This window comes from Pholcus phalangioides, unplaced genomic scaffold (genome assembly GCF_987345545.1).
Source record: "Pholcus phalangioides strain wild (caught in Gottingen) unplaced genomic scaffold, Ppha-v1.0 ptg000039l_1, whole genome shotgun sequence".
NCBI lineage: Eukaryota > Metazoa > Arthropoda > Arachnida > Araneae > Pholcidae > Pholcus > Pholcus phalangioides.
In genome coordinates, this window is record NW_028301625.1 from 22,985,586 (window position 1) to 23,012,188 (window position 26,603).

Here is a 26,603-nt window from a genome sequence, read left to right on the forward strand (position 1 = left end):
GTAGAATGCAACAGTTTTCTGAGTAATATCATGCAAATAAAAATGGGAGTCCCTCAAGAAGTTTTCTTTAACACTTTTGTGAGCCGAGTGGATAACACATGGGTATTTATTTTGATGAGTATTTATTATTACGTTAGACTTAGGTAGATTACATACATATAGATAGGAAGAATTTATAAAGCGGAAAGAGCAGAACATTTAGACATCTTGTCTACTTGATGTCTGAGGTGGAACTCACTAGAGTTCCCCTTACACAACACTAGGTGGCGTTGTATGTTCTTATCACTTTAGTTCTTTTAGTCATTTCTTATAAGGACACCACAATAATAGGTAAAACTATCACCTTTGCTGATGTCAATTAACACAGTCATACTTTATTCAGGAACGGAGTATTTAGCACTCACTGACATTATTAACAATGACCTCATCAAAATTAGAAATTGGTTTGAATGTAATGATCTACAAATTTAACAAAAAGTAAATTTATTAATTTTTCCTTCAATCCATACCTCAAATCAACAAATAAACCATGATATAACTTTCCATGTCTGTTTGCACTTCACTTCATGCCAATGTCTTGAACAAGTAACATCCATTAAATACCTTGGTGTTCATATTGACCAAAATTTGAAATGGAATTCGCATATTAAATAAATACCTTCAAACTCGGCTCCGTTTCATTTTATATAAGCTCTATCATCTGAAACCGTATAATAATAACCACTTTCTCATAACATGCTATTATTCAATGTTTCATTCATATTTAATGTATGGTCTCTCAGTTTGGGGAAGGATATTATCTAACTAATATTAAGCCTATCATTTCTCTCCAAAAAAAAGCTATCAGATGCATCACTAATGATTATGTTACCCCTCTATTTGATCAATTTCATCGATTAAGAATTCTCCCAGTGCGTTACCTCTACTTTTATAAATCCTTATTAATAATAAAAAAACACCAATACTTACCTCTTAACGTATCACATACTTCTGCTCGTCTAAATGCCATCTACTCACTGCCATTAGTTCATAAAAATATTCTTAAAAAACACTTTTGCTTTCTGATTCCGAAATTCTATAATAATACCCAGAGAAATCACTCACACTACCACATTTACTTCCTTTAAAAAATGCCTCAAACTTTACCTGCTCGAACTCATTAACATTGAGTCCCATTTCTGATTACATCCTCTAACATTATGCTTAATTAAATCATATCTTAAATCACCTTCCATAATCCTGTACAAATTCATGTGCTGGCTCCATATTTATTATGTATATTATTAACATGTTTTTATTATTTTTTTTTCTTTTGTATATCTGGGGTATATATTAAGAATTCATATTATTCATATGTAAATTTTTATAGCACCCCCACCATTGCATATGAGAATATCCTTTATTATTTATATTATAATTTTAAACATTTTATTTATTTTTTGTTAATCATACTATTTTTATTGTAAATACTATCTCTTTTGTACTTTTTTTTTCCACCATATATATGAAAATATTATCACACTGTATTTTATAAACCTATTCATTGTAACAACCAGTATGGGACATTCATCTCCTTGGTTGCTAATAATATCATATAACATGTATTCACAAAAATTGTATAAAATAAAATTGAAATTGAAAAAGTAAGTACAACTTTGTGACATAAAAAAACTTTAAATTATCATCAAAAGGCAGTTGGTGAAGTGGATAGACGAGAATAATGTGTTGTCGGATAATCAGCATGGGTTCAGGAAGGGGAAGTCATGTGTGACTAACCTCCTTTGCTTCTATGATCACGTGACTAAGGCTTTGGGTAAGAGCAAAAATATTGATGTTTACCTTGATTTCCAGAAGGCATTCGATCCGGTCCAACATGGTAAACTCTTGAAGCGTTTACATGAGATTGGAATTGGGGGCAACTTGCTGAATTGGATAGAACCGTGGTTAAGAGATAGGTCGCAACGAGTTATGGTGAATGGGAAATTCTCTGGTTGGACAGGCATCACAAGTGGAGTTCTTCAAGGAAGTGTCCTTGGCCCCATACTTTTTTCACTTTATATCAATAAAATCGATCAGGGTATCGATGGGATTACTAGCGAATTAGCAGATGATGTGAAGCTAATTGGGGTAATCGGGAATCAAAGCGATAGGGAGTTGCTTCAGACCAACTTAAACAGGACTGCAGCATGGGCAAATGAATGGAGCATGACGTTTAGTGTTGATAAGTGCATGGTCGCTCATTTTGGTTCAAACAACCCACGGTTCTCTTACGAGTTGAATGGTGTCATTATCCCAGATGCAACTAGGGTCACAGATTTCGGAATTCTCATTGACGAGCAGCTTAGGTTTTCTGAACATTGTTCAGTGGTGGTCAAAAAAGCAAATAGAATGCTCGGTTTCATTTTCAAAAAGGTCTCTTCGTGTTCACCTAAAGTCATTCTTTCGTTTTTCTGAGGCTTAGTTCGTCCTGGACTGGAGTATGCTGTAAGGTTTTGCAGACCATACCTACAGAGGGACATAGACTTGGTTGAAGGGGTGCAAAGAAGAGCTACGCGTGTTCTTATTGGCACACGGGGCTTGAGTTATGAAGAGAGACTTCATTTTTTGAATATGTTTACATTGGATGAATGCAGGTGTCGAGGAGATATGATCGAAGTGTTCAAAATTTTCAATAGGATGGACCATGAACTTTTAGTACACCGCCAATCGACTGCTTTTACAAGGGGACACCAGTATCGATTGGTAAGGGACAATGCGAGGTTATGGTGTCGCAGGGAATTTTTCTCTTATAGGGTTGTTAATAAATGGAATAGCTTACCCCCCGAAGGTAGTAAATTGTAACACAATTGACACGTTTAAAAAGAAATACGATAAACATGTTGGGGTAAATCGAGAAGCTATCCATTCTTAGAATAAGACAACCATAATATTCTTTATGGGCATTGTATAATATTTTATCATGTGTATATATTGTTTATAATTTTTGTTAATTGCATTTTAATTGGGTTGCTGTAGCTCAGCCACCTCATTGGGCACTTTGCCTGTTGTGGCGTTGTATTTGTATATCAAAATATAGACTATAATAGTGTGTAAAATCTGACTGTTAGAAAGTATTACTATAAGCAGGGGTAACTTTGTGATAGTTATTTAGTGTCCAAATAATAATTAAAAGACTGGTCCATGTGACAAAGATGAGCAATGATTAAAAAATAACCAATAACATAATATTTAAAAGTAATAATTTTTTTGTCTAGAAACGATGCAAAAACATAAACTGTCACAAAGTTGCCCTGATTTAAGGTATGTACATTATGATTGTATTGTTTTGTGTGTGAAAATTCTTGATAAGCATTGATCTTGACAAGGTGAAGCTGGCACATACCTTATTTAAAGTGCATATACACACATGAAATTGTTAATGCAAATGAGGTCTTTAACTTAGAGTAATAGAAATGCTCATATTTTTTTCAACATTTGTTTCAGGTGTTCTATCGTATTCACGCTTCTTGTTTGAAGTTTTTGACCAAGAATGAAAAACGAGGTTTAACCAGACAAGAATTCAGAGTTTTTAGCGATTGTTTACTTTCTGTGAGTGCAGGACCTTTCATGAAATTTCAAGAAAAACATAAAACTGAAAGGTAATTTAGAAGAGTTGATCCACTTTGCCCAAGAATATTTAGAAGACATCAACGAATAAGGCAAATACACAAAAAATAAATAAATAAAAGTCCTAATGCATTTCAACACCAATGGGTGCGGTCTTCAGAGGAAAGTGGTCAGAAACATCGTGGTCAGAAATAATTTATAATAATAATAAATAATGCTGGAAGTGAACAGACGTACTTCTTCCGCTGAGCAACCGAGCGTGAAGATTTGATATTCAACACAAATGGGAAACTCGGTCAGCGAAACTAGTGGCTAAATTTTTCCTTTGAAGACGGCACCCATTGGTGTTGAAATGCATTAGGACTTTTATTATTATTTTTTTGTGTATTTGCCTTATTCGTTGATGTCTTCTAAATGAAAGGTAATTGTATTCATTATGACATTTGAAAAGAATTTTCTTTTGATATGAAATTAATATGCAATAGATATATATATATGTTTTTTTTTTCTGCATAACACATCAAATTAAGAGACTTTCTGGATACGATGCGGAGGTAAACTGGTGAATTTCAGAATAAAAAGTTGGTAGAGATCTTTGACAGAAATCAAACCTTGCACGAGAGATCACATACCCAGAATTTCGGAAAAGGATGCATAAAAATTTGGTTTTCCCCCCCTTTCTTTTTACTGTCTATCATGATTGTGTGACCTTGAAAAAGTGGTTTTACTATTTTGTATACTGTACTGTATTTTATTTATATACATACGGATTGTTGAAGAATAAGATGACAGATATCTAGTTGCTCCCTGAATGAGGGGGCCATGTACAGAATTTTCAAATTTCGTATTTTTTATTCCCCAACAGATTTTCTCCTCTCCGGTTACACACCGGAAATTATGGTACTTTCACAGTTATCTGCCGGCATTCAAAGACAATGTCTATACGGCATAAATTTGCCTTGTTCCTACAAGATTGTGAATGCAAATTTTTTGAAAAATGTCAAAGGATTTGGAATGCCTGTTCAAATTGTAAAGCATTTTCTGAGATAGTTCAGAATAAAATAAACCATGAATCTGTAAAAACTCTACCTTGACTGTCCAGTTTTGTCATCTAGTTGCTATGTGGTAGTCACCGTTTTGCATTGCTAGAACCCCAGGTGTGTACGCAGAATCAGCTTTCGGAGGAGCACAAGGATTTCTTCCACAGAAATTGTAGGTCACTAATGCTAAGAAGGAATTTTAAATTAACATTATGTATAAGAATGCATTTTTTTCTAATGTTTCAATTTTCCGCAAAAGTATTTTCAATTTTTGATTTTCTTTGGGTGGGGTGGTTCAGATTTTGCCTTTGGTGAAAATTCAGGTTTGGAACTTTTGATTATACACAGTGGTAATCGGCTTAAAATACGATTTTCTAAGATTTTTAAATTTTGAGTTGGCTATTCTTTTGATAAAAAAGCTCAAGTTGCCACGGTGATCACACAGACCTACAACACAAATATGTATACATTAAATATCAAATCCACACATTACCAATTTGGAAATAGGTGCAGGGCCTCAACTGGGGGAGGGGAGAGCAGGTGAGTCTAGTGCCCCGGGTTCTAGACTAGAGGGGGTGCCAAATTCACCCTTTATATAACTGCTTCTTCTATATTACACAGGGTGTCAAAATGTGTGCTGTGCTTTTCCCGTTTGAGAAAGTATCTAGTTGTGGCCCTGGATAGATGACACCACCTACTGAACACAAAACATGCCAAATGCTGGGCACACACACACACACACGTAAGCACACTGTTAAATTTCACCAACCCAAATCTGACATAGCTCCCATATACAGGTGTGAAAATATGTGGCAGTTGAATGGCAACAGATCAGACTGGTGGGCCATCAGGGAGAGAAATAAAATCATCCTACCAGGAAATCGCTTTGCAAGTATTTATATGACTAGGGAATCAGAAGACTAGTGTCTGAGAGAGGGTCTCATTTGCTGCTTATTTGCTTTAAATTTAAATCAGAAGATGTTATTGAAAGAGCTAAGATTTTTAACGAAATGGAAAATCAATCAGAAGGGAATTATAGATTAATTTATTAGTAAATATATGTGCCTCTAACTTTTAATTACAGTGGATATTGGTTGTAACGTTTTTAAAAAAAAATCGTAAAAAACATTGTAAGTGGGAAAATGCTTTAAATGGGAAATCTTAATGAGACTTATATTTAGAGTTGGGACCGCAAAAATAAGTCATTCTAAATGGGAACGTTGTAAGCGGGATCGACTGCATATTTGTCTTAGATTTATTACATTTGTTGAATTCTCAGTGTTAATGGGTTTCTTTGCAAGCTTTTTCTACTAGTAGGCAATGAAAGTAAAAAACCCTTGGATAGACCATATTTTTAGAAATGAATTATTTATTTGATCTGCAGATACCCCCCAAAGCAGAATATGTCGAAGTCTGCGACATACATCGCAGAACAATCAGGAAGAATTTTAAGAAAATGTAGAAAACACACTATTATGGGAACTGCAGAACATTTCCAGTCAGTCGAGGGCTCATTGCAGAACAATGCAAAACATTCTGCTTTGGGGCAGATACCTCCTTTTCCTACCTAGAATATGGCCCACCGCTCTGTCTCAACAAATAGATATAAGTCAGGTGATCAAAGACCTGGGGCATGCTGCAAAAAATTCATAGAGATGCGAGTGAATTATGGGGGGGGGGGGGGACCATACTTTTTTTCAAGATAACTTTTTTTGAGAGAGGGACCCATTTTTTCACTCAAAAAGAACCCAGATTTTTCGAATAATATGGGTCTCGGGACCCAGCTAAATTAGAATACTGTGGCATCTTTGGGACTATCTTGGTCCCAAAAAGCAAGAGGTGCAACATAGTCCAAGGACTATGTTGCACCTCTTGCAATCTGTCTTGATTAATATGCAATGTTGATAATTGGATAAAACCAATTTAATTAAGTCATAATAATTTACACACGCATATGAAGGGGTTTAAAGTCAGAATTTTTTTGTGTAAGTCGATTAATCCTTATTTTGAGAAAAAGGTTTTACTGAAATTGTGTTGTCATAGATTCACATATTGAAAATTTCACAAACTCGTGGCGAATTATTATGGCTAGTGGCTAGTTCATCAATTGAAGCTGGAGGTGGTTAATTTTTTATTTCAACTCTTATCACTTCTAGATTGCATGTCTAGACTTGAGTCAGAACTCTCGAAAATTTGACTTGCACCCCTGTCTTTAACCCACTCAGATGGTAAATGATTTTTTTTGTAATAAATTCATACCCGGCATCTATAGAATATTTTTGAATGTACACAATTTACTTCACTTCTATTTTAACTGTGTTATTTCACCATACTATTTTAACTATTATACATATCAACTGTGCTAAATAAACATTTGTTTTCATTTTATTTTTCTAGTGCTGCTAGTTCATCAATTAGTGAATCAGAACCAGAAATATCTGCAAACAGCAATTGTGCTATTAGCATACAATCAAGAACCACATTAGATCATAATTATTTTATTTCTTCTCAGCCCAAAAAAAAAATTATACCAAATAATGAAAATAAAACTAAAAAAAATGATATTTCTTCCTCTATTTTAAAAACCCCTTCCAATGTTTTTGTAGAAATTATGGACCTGATATTAGAAAAACTTTCTAATTGTGGTGATGATATATTATATAACGAACAAGAACTTCATCCTAATGATGATGCAACGAATAGTGCTGTAGTTGAAGAAGATATGAGTGTTGTTGAACAATTGCTTGGACTATCTGCACATGAGATAGGTGATATTTATGTTGGAGGAAGTTGCATAAGCAACTCCCTTAATACTGATAATAAATCGGAAACCATTCCTTTGTTACAAAAAAATGAAGTGATGTGTGATTTGCATATACAAACTGGTGCAACAGAAACCGAGGTGGAAAATGAAACGCACACAATTAGTTTATGTTTATCTGAAATTACCAATTTAATTTCTACAGCTCAAAATGACACTGGTTCAAATAACTCAGAGAAAAGACAAAGTTCAAAAATATTTGATGTTTCTATAGATGGAATGAAAGAAAGTCTAGAATGTGACAAAGAAATTTCTGCTGGTGCCAAAGCTTGTATGAACAGAGTTTCAAACGATGATTGTTTTGATGAAAGTTTCACAATTCTAGAAGAAATTCTGAACAATGTAGTTTCTAAAATAACCAATGGACATTTGAATACGATTGAGTTGAAAACTTCAACAGAAAAAATAATTAAAAATCATACCCCCCCACAGAGAGAGAGTGTGAAAGGAAATAATAATAAAAAGAGGAATAATGAAAATGTTATGAAAGAAGCTTATAGATCCTGTGATAAGAAAACCTCATGCAGACAGACACCAGTCCGTTCTAAGCAAAAAAAAAGTAAGTGATATAGTATTTGCATCATAATTTTAATGTAAACAAAGATATTCCGTTGTTTTCAAAAAATTTTAGTTTCAGTTATCAAACTTTCTATTTTAGATAAAGCTCTACACATTCCCCTTTCCTTTAAAAAAGGAGGAGAAAAACCTTCCTTTATTCTTTTATATTTTTATATAGCTTTTTTTCCCTCATATTTTCCAAGTAAATCCACACATAATTTTGTATTTGCAGATGTTTCTTTTTGTTCCCATAATGTTAAGGTTGACTATAAACCTAAACTTACTATCCCGGGTTTTTATACATAATAAGGGAAGACTTATGTTTTTATTCAAACAAATTAATGTTAATTTGCAGGAAAATATTCATTTAATAATTTGTTTCTAGTCAGATGTTCTAATTTTTTTAAGCTAGTTTCAGGTCGTTTCAATTTTTTGAAACAAAAAGGAAAAGTAACTTGACATTTAAGAAGGCATTCAGTCTACTTTATACTAATTTTTTACCACTGATATGCTCATGAAAAACCTTTCAGAACATGCAAATGGAAACTACAGCCATCCATAAATTTCAACTTCTCAATTTGTGCATTTCATGAACTGTGCAAGTTTCTGGAATGTTCTAACTTTTTGAAAAACATAACTTACTTTTGAAAAATACTATATAATAACATATATAGTATTTTTCACCATATCGACAAGCTTAAAGTCCATACTATGAGTCAATGAACCAGTAACCATGTTTAATATCTAAGAAGAAAAGTTTCGAAAAAAAATTGAATGTTTCAAGAATAGTTGAAATTTTTTTGGGCGTTAGGAGATTTCTTGGAAACATGTGATGTGTGAACCTGAACACCTCAAATGATAGCAATGACGCACAACAATTTCTATGTTGGAGAATGTGACATCCGAAATACAGAGGAGAGTTATCAAATTATGAACAAAAAGAAAATGCTTGAAAGTGGTTACAGAGTGTAGATCCCGCTTACATACCCCTAGCAATAAAATTTGATCTAAAGGTATCAACATTTCCTGAAACACACTTTTCTGCTGGTGTAATTGAATTGGTTGCTGCTAACAAATGGTGGGAAAGTATTTCATCTGTTTGTGACATTTCAAAGGAGTTTTGCAGACTAATAGCATATTTACAAATTTATAATCATTATCATAGTACAATAAAAAATAATTGCCCAAAAATGAATTTTTTTTTAAAATTTTAATTGAAAAGTTCATTAAACACAACACCTCATTGGTACTGAAACCTAAAAGGTTTGGGCCACATGAGCCCCACCCCACGAGGTCGCAGAGTCCCTTAATAATTCATGAATATTCAATGCAATCTCAACCTGCATACTTCTTGTGGGCCATATATACGGATGTCTAGCAACACTAGACCACATCCCCGTTTTCTTCGTATCAGAGCTCATACTGCACCTATGACAAAACTTTCTTTTTCTGGCACAAGTTCTGTGAGCTCGACCATGCACTATCCAAATGAAGCCGGCTGAACCATTTAAAAACCTGTTTTTAGTCCACAGTGTGGGGTGGTTTTGACGGAAAACAGGTTTTTTGCATGTTTGGGCATTGAGTAGAGCAGCGGAATTAAACGTGGCTTTTTACAAATTGCCTTTCATGCAGATGAAACAGATCGGCTCTGAGTTTATCTTCTCTCGAACTCTCTCACATGTGTATACGAATTCATCATTATGGCAAAGATTGGTGCAATTTTTAAAAAATAAGAATAAGTAAAAAAAAAACACTGTTTAGACAGACTGTCACAGACGTTTTTTAAACAGATTTTTGTAGTATTGAGAGTGTCTCCCGTAGCTCCGTAGTTTAGTGAGGTCGTGTGTAGAAACTACAGGCAGTTCATAGCAGTTGGCAACCCTGCATTGTATAATGCAATTACATCGTATATCTATAAATTCTGGGGGCGCCAAGTCCTTTTACAAAGTTTATCGTGGAGCGAAAGGAGTACCAAAGTACCCGGAGTCCTCAAGTTCTGGTGTCCATGTCCAAAATGATGTAGGTAAGATGAACTTTACTACTTATTGGTGCGTACATACACTATGAATTGTGATAATCAAATTTGTGACTTAAAAATAAAAACAATTTAGAACTCAAAAGAGTGACACAAACTGCACATTTTTACAGAAATAAGAGGAGAGCCAAATAATATTTTGCAGGAACAGAAAGAATGGTCATGTCCCGTGACATATCACGTATGGTCTGAGTGTAAAAATCTGTAATGTGTATATTGCACACACACATCGGAATAATCTTGATTGTGGCACGGCTTGGAAGAAAGTTGTCCTTTGTGTTAGATCATCTGTAATAATGGCTTTGCAAGCTTTTCAATCTCATTTTCCCCCAAACCAGCATGCTTAAGCATTGCCCATTTCGGACCCTTTACACACAAACATGCTGGTTAATTTTTAGTTTTAGCTAATATTTTTTTTAACTTCAGTGAGTGAGCTCTGACTTCAAGGATTGATTATGTGTATGTGTTATTGTTGAATTCACTGCTGAACTCCCTGAGGTTAAAAAAAGAACATCTACACCAAGAAAAAACACCACCCATTTGTTAGCACTGGCCTCAAAGTTTTATACCATTTTATAGTTATGCTGTGGCTAGAGTGGGTAATTGTATAATATTTATCAGTGAAGATAAGTGAATCAAATTAAACTGGTCGATTAAACTTTTTTATGCATAAATATATCACTAAATATATCGCATAAATATAATAGATGATATCACTCTCCACTATTGATACAAAGTGCCAGTGACTGGATATGATGCAGAGATGGGAAATAAGTTCTGTATACAAAATTAATTTCATTGTATACAGGCTTTTCCGAAAAGAAAAAAAACACTTTGTTGTTTTCAAAATTAATTGCCATGTTTCCTAGGTAGAAAAGTAATCTTTATTCAAAAGAACCAAAGTTAAGTAAGTACAAATTATCTGTACTTCAATTGTTTGCATGAGTTTATAGTAGTCAACAGATTTATGGATACTTTGATAATTTGCTTTATTTTACAGCAGAAAATGACAAATGTAACCTTGCAGTTCCATTTTCAACTGTGCAGTCAGAATCAAAATCAAAGGTTGATAAAACCGTACAAGCTCTGTCCAAAACAGTGATTCCTGTCAGTCTGGATCTTGATGTTATTTCAGTTAGAGAACTGGAAGAAAGTAAAATGAAAATGAATGAGTTGGTAACAATATGTTTGAATGGCCTTAGAGAATGTTTGAAAAGATTTATCCAACACTACAAATCACTATATCGAATTGCCTATTACTACTGTTATTCAAATAAAAATAAGGTGAGTTTATACCAAAAGCACTTAGTCTGAGTTTTCAAATGTTTCAAGGTTTACTCAAATGATCCAAATTAATGCTTGACACATTGTGTTTATTAATTAATTTCAGATACACATTTTGAATGCTCCATTTTTTTAAATGTTTACTAAAGTTTTAGTATATGAGGTTTGTTCAAAAAATATGTGACCTTTATTCATAAAAAATACTCATATGCAGATACACAATCTTACACTAATATCCTTCAAAGTACTCCCCTTGGGCTGCCACATACTTCTCCCCAACAGTTCTGCCACTGTCTGAAGCAGTGTCGGAATAATTCTTTTGAGATGATGAGTAGCTGGTCCATCGCATTCTGCATCCTGCCCTCTCACAGCATCATGAGGGCAACACAGAACCTCTTGGTAGTACTGCTTGGTGATGGTTGTGCTGTGTGGTGCATACTCATGATTAGAGACCAGAAGTTCAGGCAAAATGCCATAAATGCCTTTTTGTTGCCTATTTTCAATTTTTTTTTGTAAAAATGCATTTTAACCCTTTGAGTGTGAAAATTTTTTTTTGTCCAAACTAACTTCATATACTCGGTACATAGGACTCATATAAATGTATTTTGCAACTATTAGTTTATTTTTATCAAAATCCAGCAAGCAACAGGTGGTCGCACAGCGGGGACACCACCCTCCTAAAATACTGCAAGCTTTCCTAGAGTGTAATGCAGGAAAAGCAACATTTTATTTAACAAATTCCCTTTCCACTGATTTTCTAGGCCAAAATGATCAACATAAGCATATTGATAGCCGGTACATCTTTCATTGAGAAGGCAGTGTAAATTTTCCTTCTTGAGTGGTCCATAAATTGGTTCAAAATATGAAATTTTCCATCAGTAACACAGAAAAAAAGAACAAGAACATTGAGATTGGCGATGTATCCAGCATTGATAGAATTTCCTGAGATGGTCCCACTTCTTTGAAATCTGGGTTTTGGTTCTTGCTTTTTTTCTCCCAAACCATCTGAAGTTGTCAAGAAGATCCAGGCATTGGGGAAGTGTATACCATTAGCCTCATTTTTGTCATCATCCATGCACTAAGCTAGCAGAATATTAGTTATTTTTTTTATGGAATTTTCAAAAGGTGGTTTCACAGCGCCAGAAAGGGTTAACACAACTCTCAGTGTTAATTCTTATCAAATAGCCTTTCTCGTCCTCGCTCCATTTAAATGCATGTAGCATAGTTTGACAAGTCTCCCAAATTTCAGCTTCATCCCTCAATCTCCCGAAAAGTTCTTAAATCTTCCGAATTTTTGCGGAAATCACAAAAAATCCCTAATTGTCCTTAAAAATTCTCTACTTCATTTAAAAAAAATCATCGCTTATGAAAACAATCCCTAAGGAATTCCTTGTGGGGCATGAAGAGCCCCTTCTTTTTTTTTACCTTTCGAAATGACCTCAAACGTCGTAAATGTGGAAATTCCCTTTTTAAGGAAGTTTTACAAACCCTCTGATGGTAACAAGAAAGTTGTTTGTCTTATCGTGCAGGGAAATAGCTTAGTAGCCAATAGTCCTGGATAATAATTGAAGATTATAGTGACGCACATAGGGTCAAAATTTCTTTTGTTGAAGTTACGTATGTGCGATATAACAAAACTTGAATACTCATAAGCAAAAACATATTTAATCAATTTTAAAGATACTTATTCCGATGAATTTCCTTTCATCAAACATTCCAGAAAAGGGCTGACTTTTCCTTTTTGCACAAGTTGTGTTACGGACATAAACATTGGTCATGGAAAGACTGCCATCATCACTCATGTGAAATGAAAAAAAAAAAAACATTAAGCAAGTGTCACAAGAAGTCAGTGTTCTTCAAAAATTGACACTTTTTTTCCTTTCATCTTCCGATGATTTTGGGGTCATTCGCGCAGAATGTTTGTTCTCATCGTTTGTTATTGAACACAATAATTATTTATTTTTTTTAGATCACCATTTTGAAGTTTTGGCCTCCAATTTCACTTCTTTTTTGCATAGGGACTTTATTCCCAAGGGTTTAATGTCATGTCCATGTGTGTAAAATCCCTATTTTAATTTGACTTTAGTTTTTCAGTAGGGATTTTATTCCCTATCCTTTAACTTTTATGTGTCAAAAATTCCTATTTTATTTGGAAAAATCCCTCCCGTATTTATTAGGGAGTGGTTTTAGCATAAAATACGGGTTCGCGTGAAAATCTCCCAAATTTTCATTTTCAAAAGTTGGTAGCTATGATATAGGCATAAATGTGTGAGAGATGGGAAAATCGGTGTTGGGTATAGAAGTGATGAAGACTTTTCATCTCTGCTATACGTAGCTTTCAGACATTCTTTTTCAGATACATAGCTCCAAATCATCATACCGTCAAATTCACATCAAGATTGTTAGTTTTAGACATGAAAGCAACCCATGCATAAGAAAAGCAGGGCTCCCACTTGTCTTACTTTTTGTAAAATGTTCTACTTTTCATACAAAATCCTATCAACGAAATTCATTCAATTGATTTTAATTGAGAAAGGAATCATCGATATATTGCCAAATATATATATATATATATTACAAATATTGTAGATTGAAATTAATGATTCTGCCAAAGCAGAACTGATATTGTTTTCAAGGCTATTTGGGGGGGGGGGGTGTATGTGGACCATTTGGTTTCATAATTTTTCATTTGCTTAGTTAAAGGGTTCAACAAGTAGAGTAGTCATTAAAAACTTCTACCTGGATGGAAAAAAATATTTTACATTTACTATTTCATAGTCGTGGGCGGTAACTAATTTAACATAATTTAAAATTATGGTCTGCATTTTGTGTATAGGTGCAACAACAGTTTGCATAACACAAAAAAAGAAAGAAAAAAAACAGCAGTTGGATACATATTCCTATTCTAGGTTTGTAGCATTTTATTGTCTTCTGTATTTTTAGGGCATGCAGAGGCGTAAACGATATTTACAATCGGTAGCATGCTTGCCCGGTATGCAAGAGGCCTGGGTTCGAGTCCCGGCGGAGACGTGATGACTTTTCTTTCCGAGCTCACCTCAGCATAATATCCGGAAAATAACTGTTTCCTTGATATCTCTGGCTGAGAAAGAAGCCATCTATATCTCTCTAAAAACCGTCCCACCCGGGGGCCATTTCCTGAAGTTAAGAGAGACTACTAATGCCTCTACTTCAGCGCCTCACGACACAGTGCGTGAAATTAGGAAGGCAGATTCATGTGTCTCCAGTGGTGTAGATGGTAGCATGCTTGCCCGGTATGCAAGAGGCCTGGGTTCGAGTCCCGGCGGAGACGTGATGACTTTTCTTTCCGAGCTCACCTCAGCATAATATCCGGAAAATAACTGTTTCCTTGATATTTACAATGCTCAGCAAAGAGCTAGAAATGAAAGTGCTTCACTTGTCAAAAACAATTACATTGGCATTGAATAGTAAAATATAAACAAATCCCTTTAAAAAAGGATGGGCAGTGCTGTTAAAAAAACCCATCCAGTTCATCTTCACTTATTTACATCAGATCATGTAATTTACACATTTTGTACTGTGCTTTTGGAAGTAGTCTCGAAAGTCTCTCTCGCGTCATTCTTGAAAAAGTTGAACATTTTAATAATTTGCTGTGCATTGTTGAAGAGAGTGGACAGACTGAACTGTGAAAGACTCCAAAAAGAAATGTAACTTATATTGTGAGGAGAGACAGAAAATAATTATCTGTGGTTGCTAGTACCCTGTTATTGCCAAAAATTGTTTTTGTAACTAAGTCATTTCTGTCATTTTGCTTTGGCTTGAGTCAATCTTGCAGGATACTGAAATAGTGCTATTAAAAAAAATTCTTTTTTAGGGATCTTTTAATTATGCTATGATTATGTTGTCTGGGGGTGGGGGGGGGGGTATCCTCCCCATCCTAATTTTTAGTGATACTTTTTATAATTTTTTGAGTGGGAGCCCTGGAAAAGCCAAAAATAAATTAGAAGTTTATTTTTCCACATGCTTCACATTTCTTGCTTATGCATTGCACAGCATCGTAGTTGAATACCTGATCAGTGACTGTCCCGATAGCCCATTGGTTGACTTTATAGCTAAACCAAAGTAGGATAGTACTGAAATTTTTAATTTCAGCTAGCACTATTTTTGCATGTTAGCTAATTACATTTTCAGTATTTGATTGAATCAAACTCCGACCTTATTTTGAGGGATCACAAACACTTTTTCTTGACATAATAACATCAAATTAATTTGGCTGATAATGCATTTATTACAATATATTATCAAAACAGGAGATTCGGTGAGTGCAGCCAAGATTTTAGCCAACTTTTGGACCCTCAGCTTTTAGTTACTTCTAGTTGTTTTCATTAATTATAAATGCTTTTTTTTAGTACCTATTTGAAGCATTTTCAGTAGCTTTTTGCCTGCCTATTTTGGCCATTTTTAGTGCCTAAACTTCTGGGCTCTACTACTGATGAACCATGCCACTGGAGTCAAAGGAGACGGTCAGCATGACCTGGCATTGCTGCAGATCTGCCTTGCTTTTTTGGCTGTTGGGGATGCTTCCATTGTGATGACTTGGTTTTTGGGTCGTATCCTTAAACCTGAGGCTCATCACCTGTGATTAGTGTTGAGGAAGTTGGTATCCTTGTTCACAAGGATTTGTACCACTCCTTTATCTGTAGGATGCTGATTGCTTCCTCCCCGCAGGCCCGTTGAGTCTTGCAAATCGTTTCAACTCTGGAATAAACAAGCTTCACACAAAATTTAATGCTGTAGCACTGTCTAAATTTTTCTGTCATTTTTGTCAAACAAAAATCTTCACTTCTTACTCATTGGCGGTCTGTCAGCAAATGACAGCTTCTGCAGGCAGGAAAAAAATTTGAGCATGCACATTAGGGTTGCCTACACATGTGCACCAAAATATGCCCCCTAGCTTCATTTGTTTATGCACGAAAAATTATGGTTGGATACTTTTGAACAAACCTCCTATAATGTGTACAATGCAGAGATAAACTCCAGGTTTTTTTAGCATTTTTATCTCTTTGAATATTTATAAAATTTATATAATTCTCTTCAGTAAATATAATATGGTAATTTTTAATTAGAACTTACAGTGGGCCAGAGAGGTTCTCCTTGCGGCAACACCTGCAGTAAAATGTTACCCTTCAATGCCTGGTCTCTTTGCTGAAAGAAAAAACACAAACTTTTTCAATGTAAGCATTTGAATTTCCTTTTCTGCTACTCATAGACCGGGAGCTGAAAGGAATTGAGTATGCAAAATATGAGGACAACATTTTATCAATAGATATAAACTCACAACAGCTCAAATATTACCATTCTGGATGTTGCCGGTCCATTTTATGGTCTAATTTTTTTTTATCCCCTCTCTCCTTAGGTATCAAAGAAATTGATTCAGCACATGAGTAATTTTAATGATTAATTTAATGAAAATTGGTAGTTTTTTTCTGATGATAAAACTAATGATAAGTTGTTAAATAAAATAAAAACAAACATTATTAATAATAAAAAAAATTATTGTTAATAAAAAATAATTTAGTGAGAAAAGCAAATTCAAATAGAAATATGTAAAATAAAGACATAATTATTCATTTTTATTTTGGCAATCATTGTTTATACACTTGCACATCAGAATACAACAAACATTTTTCGATGTATATGTTTGTACTTTAGCCCTTCAACAATGTAAATGCAAAGCATCTGATGTGCATATTAGTTTCGTTAAGTCAAAGCCGATGCCTACATTTTGTGAAATCGATTTATATCGGAGTTCATCAGTAGCTAATTTTTTTTGAGAAAAGGTATGGCAAACTGTTTACAACTCTTTTAATTGTTCATCACTTAGATGTAGGTTTCCCAAACATGTGAGAGTGTTTTGTACTAAATCCAACGATGCAGCTTTTAAACTGTTTTTTGCTGTCTAACCTATTAATTGTATCGCAACCACTCATCGGATGTAATGCTGGCAAAATACTAAAAATGTTTCCGCCAAGGGATTGAGAAGCCAAATGCCATCCTAGAATATGTTTATTTTTATGAGAACCGTCAAACCATAGACCTTGACAGCCAATACTAGCTAGTTATTGCCAGAAATAAATTGCCAAGATGAATACACCTGTATCAGCATTGAGGATAGTAACGTGGGTAAATTGAATTCTTACTGCATGAAATATGTGGGAGAACATCCCTGAATCTGCTGTAGCATCAGATTGTATTGTAAGATATGAAGAGAAAGTTGAGTGAATGCTGTTTTTAAATAGATATAGAAGATCATACAATCCAGAGATGGATGGCCATCTCTCCATTGCTTCTTTATTTTTAATGATGTCAATCAGAGATCTGGTTTGGTGAACTTAAGTACCTTGAATCAAAATTGGAACAAATACAGTGGGTAGCACTACTAACTATAACAAAGTGTTACAACAGTGTCTTGGGACATGCACTGCAGGTTTTATCTGGGTGCGTTCCCTTGTTTTATAAAGCCAGACTAATGCATAAAATGTTCTCTCTATTCAAACTTGGAAGAACAATTCGCATAGGAAATAGACTGATTAATGGAAACGAGGTGGAAAGAGAAGAACAAGATTTCGAAGATCCAATGGACAGTAACAATATATTACCATGGGATAAGGATGGAAGAGAGAAAAATAATTATTCAGCCTATACAGATGACTCAAAAACTGACTTTAGAACTGGTCTGGCATTTATTATGTTTAAAAATGATGAGATAATATATCAAGAGAGGAAAAGACTATCTGATAACGCTTCTGTGTTCAGTGCAGAACTATTAGAAATAAAATTGGCCATAGAAAAAGCCATTGAATTAGAATGGTCCGAAGTGGATCTATATAGCGATTCCAGATCATCTCTAGAAAAACTTCCGTCACTAAAGGGGATCAATAACCTTGATCCTTATTAGAGACATTAGGAAGTTACAAGTAAAAATAATAATGCGACTACATTGGGTGAAAGCCCATGCAGGCAATGTAAGGAATGAGTTGGTGGATAGTTTGGCGAAAGTGAGTACTTCACAAAATGTAATAGGCATTAATTGTGAATATAATAGGCATTAATTGTACACAAATAGACAGATTCAAACCACTACTACAGAGAGACAGTATTATACAGTGGCAACATTTGTGGGACACAACCATCAATGGACACAGGGCCATCTTAAGAGCATCATGGGCCCCCGGGCCAAGTGATCTTTCTGAGGCCCTACCAGGAAAATTCCCGGAAATTTCAACTAGATCTCATTTTTGTGAGGCCCCCGGGCCATGCCTTAAGGCGGCACTGAATGGACATGCTATATATCAATTGTTCCCTAGGTTCACTTGTAAACGGATTAAGGGGAACTTCTATATTAATCAATTATTTACTGAACTCGGTGCCCTTGGCCATTACCAAGGGTGGAGAGACTATAAAGATGACTCGTGTGTTTTTTGTGGAGAGGGAAAAATACACAATATTTATGAATGTCCCTATTAGAAGTCAGAATGAGAGATCATACCAGTGCACAAAAGAAACCTTGACATCCTTACACTACTTAGAAACAAGAAGATATATGACTTCTACATGGGAGCAGTGAAAAATCTATGGTAAAGTATTTCGAATACTGGTAAAGTCTAAAACTAATTATTGTATGTTATAAACGAAATAACAAAATGCAATAGTGCATATGCGCTGCATGGAGATGTATTGCTGAGATATGACGATTTATGAATTGGGTAATTATATTTCATCATGGTGTAATGTTTTTCTAGTATACCTAGTTGTTTAGAATGGTCTATAGTAATTTTAACTTCAATATTTTAATCGAATAATATCACTGTAGAAGATTGGTTCTGAGACTATTCTAGTGCTATATAAGTCACAGCCCATTGCATTGAATTTACCTTGGGTTTGTTTGATGGATAGCATTCCTTTCTTCGTATCATGTATGACTTTCGAATCCAGTATTTTTAACATATGCAGGGCTCCTACTCGTCCTACTTTTCGGTAAAATGTCCTACTTTTGTCCTACTTTCTTGGTTTTGTCCTACTTTTCCTACTTTTTTTACCAAATCCTATCTACAAAATTTGTGTAATTGATTTTAATTGAGCAGGAAATTATTGATATATTGCCAAATATTACAAATGTTGGAGAATGCAATTAACGATTCTGCCAAATCAGAAATTGTATCATTTTTAAGGTTATTTAGAGGGGGAGGGGTATGTGGACCATTTGATTAATTTTTCATTTGCTTAGTTTGAGAGTTCGGCAAGTAGGTTAGTCACTAAAAACTTCTGTGTGGATGGAAAAATAATTTTCTATTTATTACTTCGTGGTCTTGGACAGTAACTAACATTCATCATTCAAAATTATGGTGCAAATAGGTGAAACAACAACAGTTTGCATTTCAAAGCAGTTGGATACATAGGCCTATTCTAGGTTTGGTGATTCTGATGCTACCCAATAGCATTCAGTTGTCTTCTGTATTTTTAAGGCATGAACAGGCATAAACAATATTTACAATATTTACTCAGCAAAGAGCTAGAAATGGAAGTGCTTCATTTGTCAAAAATGATTACACTGGCATTGAACAGTAAAATGTGAACAAAACAGTAACATTTAAAAAATGATGAACAATGCAGTAAAACTATCTGGTTCATCTTGCCTTATTTACATCGGATCTTGTAATTAAATTTTTTTTAAAATTATTTCAAAATTTTTTTTAGAGATTTTTTTCCATTATGCTATGATTATGTCGTCTAAGGGGGTTACTCTCCCCCATCCTACTTTTTAGTCCTGCGTTTTCCTACTTTTTTTCATTTTTTGAGTGGGAGCCCTGCATATGTAAATAAAGCATCACACTGCGTGATTCATGCATACTGAACGACAAAGCATGCATGCTCACAATAGGACATGGGGGAAGGGATAAGAGGGGAATGAAATGGACCATCCTAGCTGCCGGCAACATGATTTTCTTCATTATTTATGGTCTCAGGATTAGAAATCCGAGCATAGTTGCTGGTCCTCATATTTTGCATACCCAAGTACCTTTGGCACCTGCACTATCAGATGTAAGCCACACACATAAAATGCTATATAAATTATATATATATTTTTAATTTTATTTTATTTACATCTATATTACATTATATCCTCATCTATTTGTTCAGAAAGAAAAGACTCAAGTGTTTTTCAAAATTTCTAGTAATTTATTCAAAATTTATTTCAAATTTTTGAATTTCTGGAAATAAAACTGCTGCTTACATGGTTTCAGAAGTTAATTTTTAGCTCCTTTGGCTCATAAAATGATGTGGCATATACAGGGTGTCCCAACTCTGCACTGAATGGTAAAATACAATGTGCTATATATAAGTGAGATCTCCAGTTGCATATTCTTAACACATATGAACCATCAGTGTGAGATTTCCAGGTACCAAACATTTTGCTAAAATATTTCATAATTAGGGTGACCACATTTCATTGAGACAAATATAAGACATGATTGTTGATATAGGACTATTCATTGTGACTGTTGACAGGAAAATATAGGGCATTGCCAATTGTTGGCAAAATTGCTGGCTATTGTTAAAATTGCTTAAAAAGTACCCAATAACAAAAAAATCAAAGGCTACAGAAAAACCGCAGTGAATTAAAATTTATTTCACAAAAAAATGTTAAACATAACAATATGTGATCAAGAAATGAATAAAAGTGCCTTGTACCGTGATTTATATATAAAAAAATTCAGATGATTCACTACAAGTGATTAAAATAGTACTTTTAGCTTGCAGAACATGTTCTAAAAAAATGTGCTACTCTTTAATATGCATATTTTTATTCCTAAATTGATTAGTTGATTTTTTTCTAAATTATGATCTTGAACAAGATGAAATACAAATAATAAAAAGACAACAGACAAATAAAACTTACTAGCAACAAACAAAATTTTAAAAAGCTGTTTATAAATTGCTTGTTGCGGTGGGGCCTCCACGCTCCAGAAATCCATGTGATCCTGTTCTGAGCTTTGGACATCTGCATAAGCCTTCTGTTCGATATTTTCATCAAGGTGATGTTTAAAAATGAAGCTCATCACTGATTGGTTTTAAAAATTCTGTCCTCACATAAAAAGAAAGGTGCATATCTTAGTTTGAGATATCGTCAGACCAGTAGTTCTATTTAACTTTGTTATTCTATTTTCTATTTGAATGTAGGGAATATGGCGAGCACCCAGCAATGAAATTGATCGTCCTGGCAGTTTTGGAGCTCACATGCATCGATCAGTGTATCTGCTTATTGAGGTTTTGTCACAACAGTGTGATTATAATATGCTTTTGTACCTCACACAGCAACTTAATAGAACACCTGATCTTGGAAAGTGAGTATTGGGAAATTTACATTGAAACAAGCATTGTATAAAAATAAAAAATTACTTGAAATGTAAAGCATTTTTTTAAAGAAAAAAAGTGAAAACTTGCTCTTTCCTTCCTGCCAAAAAGGTGAAGGGGGAGGGAGAAACCCTTTTTTGTCTGATTCATATAATTTTAAAGAGCATAGCAAAGAGTAATTGCTGGTCTTCATTATGTACTGTGTACTCTCATTCTTGAAATGTCCCAAGTCTTCCTCACTGTTTTAAATATTCTCAGGATGTCTCTCCACCCCCTTTTTTTTAAGTAAAAAAATGCACAATAACAGGGAAAAACTTTGTGAGCTTAAACATGTCAGAGAGTTGAAGAAAAATAGGTGGAATGATAATTGCTGATATGTCCAACAGCCACTGATTGTATGTGAATTGAATATTCCTCTTAGCACAAAACTCTTTACATTTGCTGGCATTATTAAATCTCACACACAGTGGTGTGTGTATTTATGGGGGAGGGCTTATAGTGGGCTATAGCCTAAGGCGGCAAATTTGAGGAATGATTGGCCAAGGAAATTAGTCGAATGGGAGAAGGGTGACAAAATTTGAATAACTCTGAATAAATCTGTCTCTGCCGAGACAGCTAAAGGCTAGGTCAGTGAATGACTAAAAAAGTTACCTAGAGAGTTTGTAAGCACAGGAGTGACCTAGAGCATGTAAAAGAATGTGAATTACCTAGATCAGGAATTCTCAAACTTTTTCCAGCTGCGGCACCCCCTTTTTCTTATTCAATGCTGATCCGCGAGTTCAACTGGATCTCCCAGAGCTGTTTAACAAAGAATATTTTCGAAAAACCTTTGGAGGCGCACCAGGGTGCAGCGGAGCACTGTTTGAAAACCCCTGACCTAGAGAGTGAAAGCATGTCAATGACCAAAAGAGTGACCTAGAGTGCGTGTAAGCATGTCAATGACCAGAACAGTTTGCAAGTATGTGATTGACCAAAACAATGTGCAAGCACGTGAATGGCCTTATAAAGAGTGACTTGAAGAGTGTGTGAGCATGGAAGTGTCCAAAAGAGGGACTCAGACGCAAATGTACTTGCAGGAGTGGAGGAAACCAAGTGGGTTATATCACAGGGTGGCAAATTCGGGAAAAGAATAGTCAAGTAAATTAGACTAGAGTGGTAGAAAGGTGGCAAAATTTTTGTGTAGCCTGCAGGCAGCAAAACCATAAATGTACCTCTGCTCACACATTAAAATATCATGCCATTCTTATAGCAGCACCTGTGCCCATGCGTTGAAACTGATATCGCAATGAAGCATTTTCATGGAGCAATAAAATCCAGCAGTTTGTGATCATTCAGCTTAAAGCCCAGATTAGAATCACATCAGAGCCATCAGACTGAAACCATCTACTTATTCCTTTATCAGAAGATAGTCTTGGTTGGCCAGTGAAATAATATCAGCTATTTGGTTAAAAATTAAATGCATCAAAAAAAAATTTGTGTTAAATTTTAAAAAACTATGTGTTAAATTTTAAAAAACTATGTGTTAAATTTTAAAAAACTATGTGTTAAATTTTAAAAAACTATGTGTTAAATTTTAAAAAACTATGTGTTATACTAACATAAAATTATTTATTCAGTATAAAATTAGTATTCTTTCTACACACCTTATATATATACAGTCAGCCCTGCATAAACAGATATCAACGATTCCAACACAATATCCAATTAAGTGGGGTATTCGATCATACAGGGAACAATTCAATTGCAGTTTAACACTGTTAGTATAGTTTGTATATTGGAAACTTATGAAGGATTAATATGAATAAAGTTTCTGGCATGAATAAATAAGACATGAAAATGAAATGAAAATTATATTGAATTAAAATGATCACAGTAACTAATATTTTACTTTCGTTGATAAAGTTAGCACCCTCTATGTGCTCAAAAGAGAATTAAAATTACATAATTAAATGTATGTGCTAGGATTTTTTTGAGTCTTAACTTGGCAACATATTTGCCATTAATCCATTAATTTTAAATAGTTAAAAAAATTAAGTAAAAATGTTATATACGTAGTATTTTTGATATGTCCTTTGTGCTCCAGAGGTTTTTTTCAGTACTTTGATGGTACAGTTCATACTTTATAGAGCCTCCCCTGCAATGACAAAGGCCCCCCTGGATGCTGCTATTAAATTTTTTGTATTATTTATTAGTTTATGAGTTTTTCAAAGCCAAATTCTCCAGGGCCTTCCTGTGATCATAAGGGTTTGTTGTAACAGTGAAGTACTGGTTTTTTCTGATGCTGATTTCACCTCAACACAGGACCGCAAAAGGTTAATAGTTGTATGAATCATAACATTTGATTAAGTAGGGAAAAGTTTCGGAACAGTTATTCAAGTTATTGCAAGTTTAAACAGTGATGAAGTAGGGAAAGGGTTAGTATTTTCTCTCTCTATGGGGGAAAAATTTTAGTTCCCAAGGATTTCATTCGAAGAAACAGGGTATCCGTTTATCTGCAACCCGATTGAGCGGGCCTGACTGTACGTAGTCTTGATTGTATTTATAAAGGATTGAACAATAGAAAGCATATGAAAAAATTATCTTTAAAAGATGTTTAATGTTGTTTAGGAACAAATATAATACGCAACAATTTTTTATTTAGGAAATATATGCGAGATGTTGAACGGATTTCTTTGGCAAAAGGAGCTTACGAATCATGTGTCAACATTCTTCGAGATCAAATGAACTCTCTTCTTCAAGAAGAGCCTCCTCCAGAGGAGAGTCGTCTGACTTGTTGCCTTCTAGAAATTTTCAGAACATATCAAGCATTTGTTAAAAATGGCATATGTGTTAAGGAAACAAATGAGTTACTTGAAGAAGCCTACACCATGTACAAGTTAGGGGAGGCAAGTAATTTCATGGAACATGAATAACTGTTCATGTTGAATCTTCAACATGAACTTGCATATCTTGAGTTGAAATGATTTTTATATTGTAAAAAAATGTTTTTACTTCTATGACTTGCATCTAAGTACATCAACCATTTATGTAACTAATTTGAAATGTATCTCTCTATTTGTGGTTTTTTAAAGCTAATATTGATTTTTCTAGTGAGAAAGTCATGGAAGCATTAGCCAGAATACAAAGTTATTGCACCAAATTTTGTTGCTTTTCCTTACATAAAAAGTGTCATATTTCAAATATCAATAGATCACACATAGGATGCGGTAGCCCAGGTCAATAAGATACTCGCCTAAAGTACCAAAGGATGTTTAGAGGTGTCGCGAGTTTGATATTGAGTTTGTCCTTGTCAGAAAACTTTCCTGACACAGGAGTACAACAAAAACGGCAAAATGACTGCAGAAAAAATTTCTACCGCAGGGAATACTCCATCAACGGCTTAGCGCACCATCCTCTCTTGTATAAAAACAAGCCTGCTGTTCAGAATTGGCAAAAAATTGTAAGTTCGTGTGCAGAAAATGACCATGGTGCAACAAAAATGATCAAATAGATCACACATATAGAAGCTGTCTGCTTTATCAATGGTGTATAGGGTGTATAGGAGATGGGAGCAGTTAGAAGGTTAATTGTTTGAAAAAACACTACTTAAAAAAGTGATAAAGAAAAACATAACTAATAAGGTGGTTATTGTTATGAGTTAGCATTTTAGCTATTGCGATGCTACACTATCTACCAATAAGTATTTGGACACCTATGCAAATGACGATATCTGCGGTCCTGAGATACGTCACGCCCTCCGCCGGTATATATCGTGTAGGAAACAACATCAGCATTAGTCGCATGCAAGATGCTGCGCAGTTCGGAGCTCTCTGATTTCTAGAAAGGTATAATTACATTCTGTGGTTCCCAACTTCAAGGCGCAAATGCGAGCCGATCTCCCCGTTAAAAAGTCTCGCCACAGAGAGCAACAGTCCTACAACGGTAAATCATTCAACCATAACACTTCACTCATAGTTAGTAAAACTGGGGGCAGATGACAGCACTACACATAACAAGCATTACACAGAAACAAACTTTACGTCAGGTTGCACTACACGTACACGCACATTCCCGCATGTACCGATTCGTTGGGGGGGGGGTTCCGCGGGGGGGGGGGGTGCATATGTGGTGTAGCAGTAGTAGGTAGGGGCTCGGGGATCCATGATGTTCTTAAGTCAGCCACCTCGTTGGGCAATTTGCCTGTTGTGGCGTTGTATTTGTATTTGTATAATTATCGGGTATCACAAAAATGACCGATCCTTAAGGGACATATCTAGCGAGCTGAAGTACCCAAAATCGACAGTGGCCTATGTGATTAAGAAGTGGAAGGTGAGCTGTGATTGTCGGAATTTGCCCCGAGTCGGCAGACCAACGAAACTGGGAGATAGAAACTGACTGGTGCTGTCCATAGAAATTCAGAAGAACCGCACCGAACCGATGGCCCTCATCCGTGAGGAGTTTCAACAGGCATCTGGGAGTATTGTTTCAATGAATACCATCCGTAAGGAAGCACATCTGATTGGTTTTCATGGTCGTGCTGCTTGGTCCCCATTCATGGTAAGCTCAACGCCGATGCCTACTGCACTATTTTGGATGACAATGTGCTTCCTACGTTGTGGCAGTTTTACAGGGTGGACCCCTGTTACTTCCAGGACGACAATGCCGTCTGTCATACTGCGAGGTTAACCAAAGCTTGGTATGGTGCCAATGGGGTTCATCGAATGGACTGGCCTGCCCAGAGCCCAGACCTGAACCCTATCGAGAACCTCTGGGACGAGTTGGATCGCCGAATTAAGGGGTGCCCTACCCGTCCAAAATCTGTGAATTTATCATAGATGGTTAAATTTTTGTTAAAGTCGCTAATAATAAAAGTTCAACGAAATGG

General features: G+C 35.0%; 1 protein-coding gene across 2 annotated transcripts in view; it reads left to right on the forward strand.

Moving 5' to 3' along the window:
* LOC149065721 (calcineurin-binding protein cabin-1-like) overlaps positions 1 to 26,603 on the forward strand; it is a 122,387-nt gene that overhangs the window by 64,482 nt on the left and 31,302 nt on the right. Inside the window, exons 35-40 of one of the 2 annotated variants that reach the window (XM_089253539.1) lie at positions 3,484 to 3,638; positions 7,044 to 8,026; positions 11,061 to 11,344; positions 16,450 to 16,557; positions 21,566 to 21,729; positions 24,381 to 24,624. In XM_089253539.1, coding sequence (XP_089109665.1) covers positions 3,484 to 3,638; positions 7,044 to 8,026; positions 11,061 to 11,344; positions 16,450 to 16,557; positions 21,566 to 21,729; positions 24,381 to 24,624 — 1,938 coding nt within the window. The remainder of the gene's footprint in view (positions 1 to 3,483; positions 3,639 to 7,043; positions 8,027 to 11,060; positions 11,345 to 16,449; positions 16,558 to 21,565; positions 21,730 to 24,380; positions 24,625 to 26,603) is intronic. The other variant, XM_089253540.1, reaches the window with a different exon arrangement.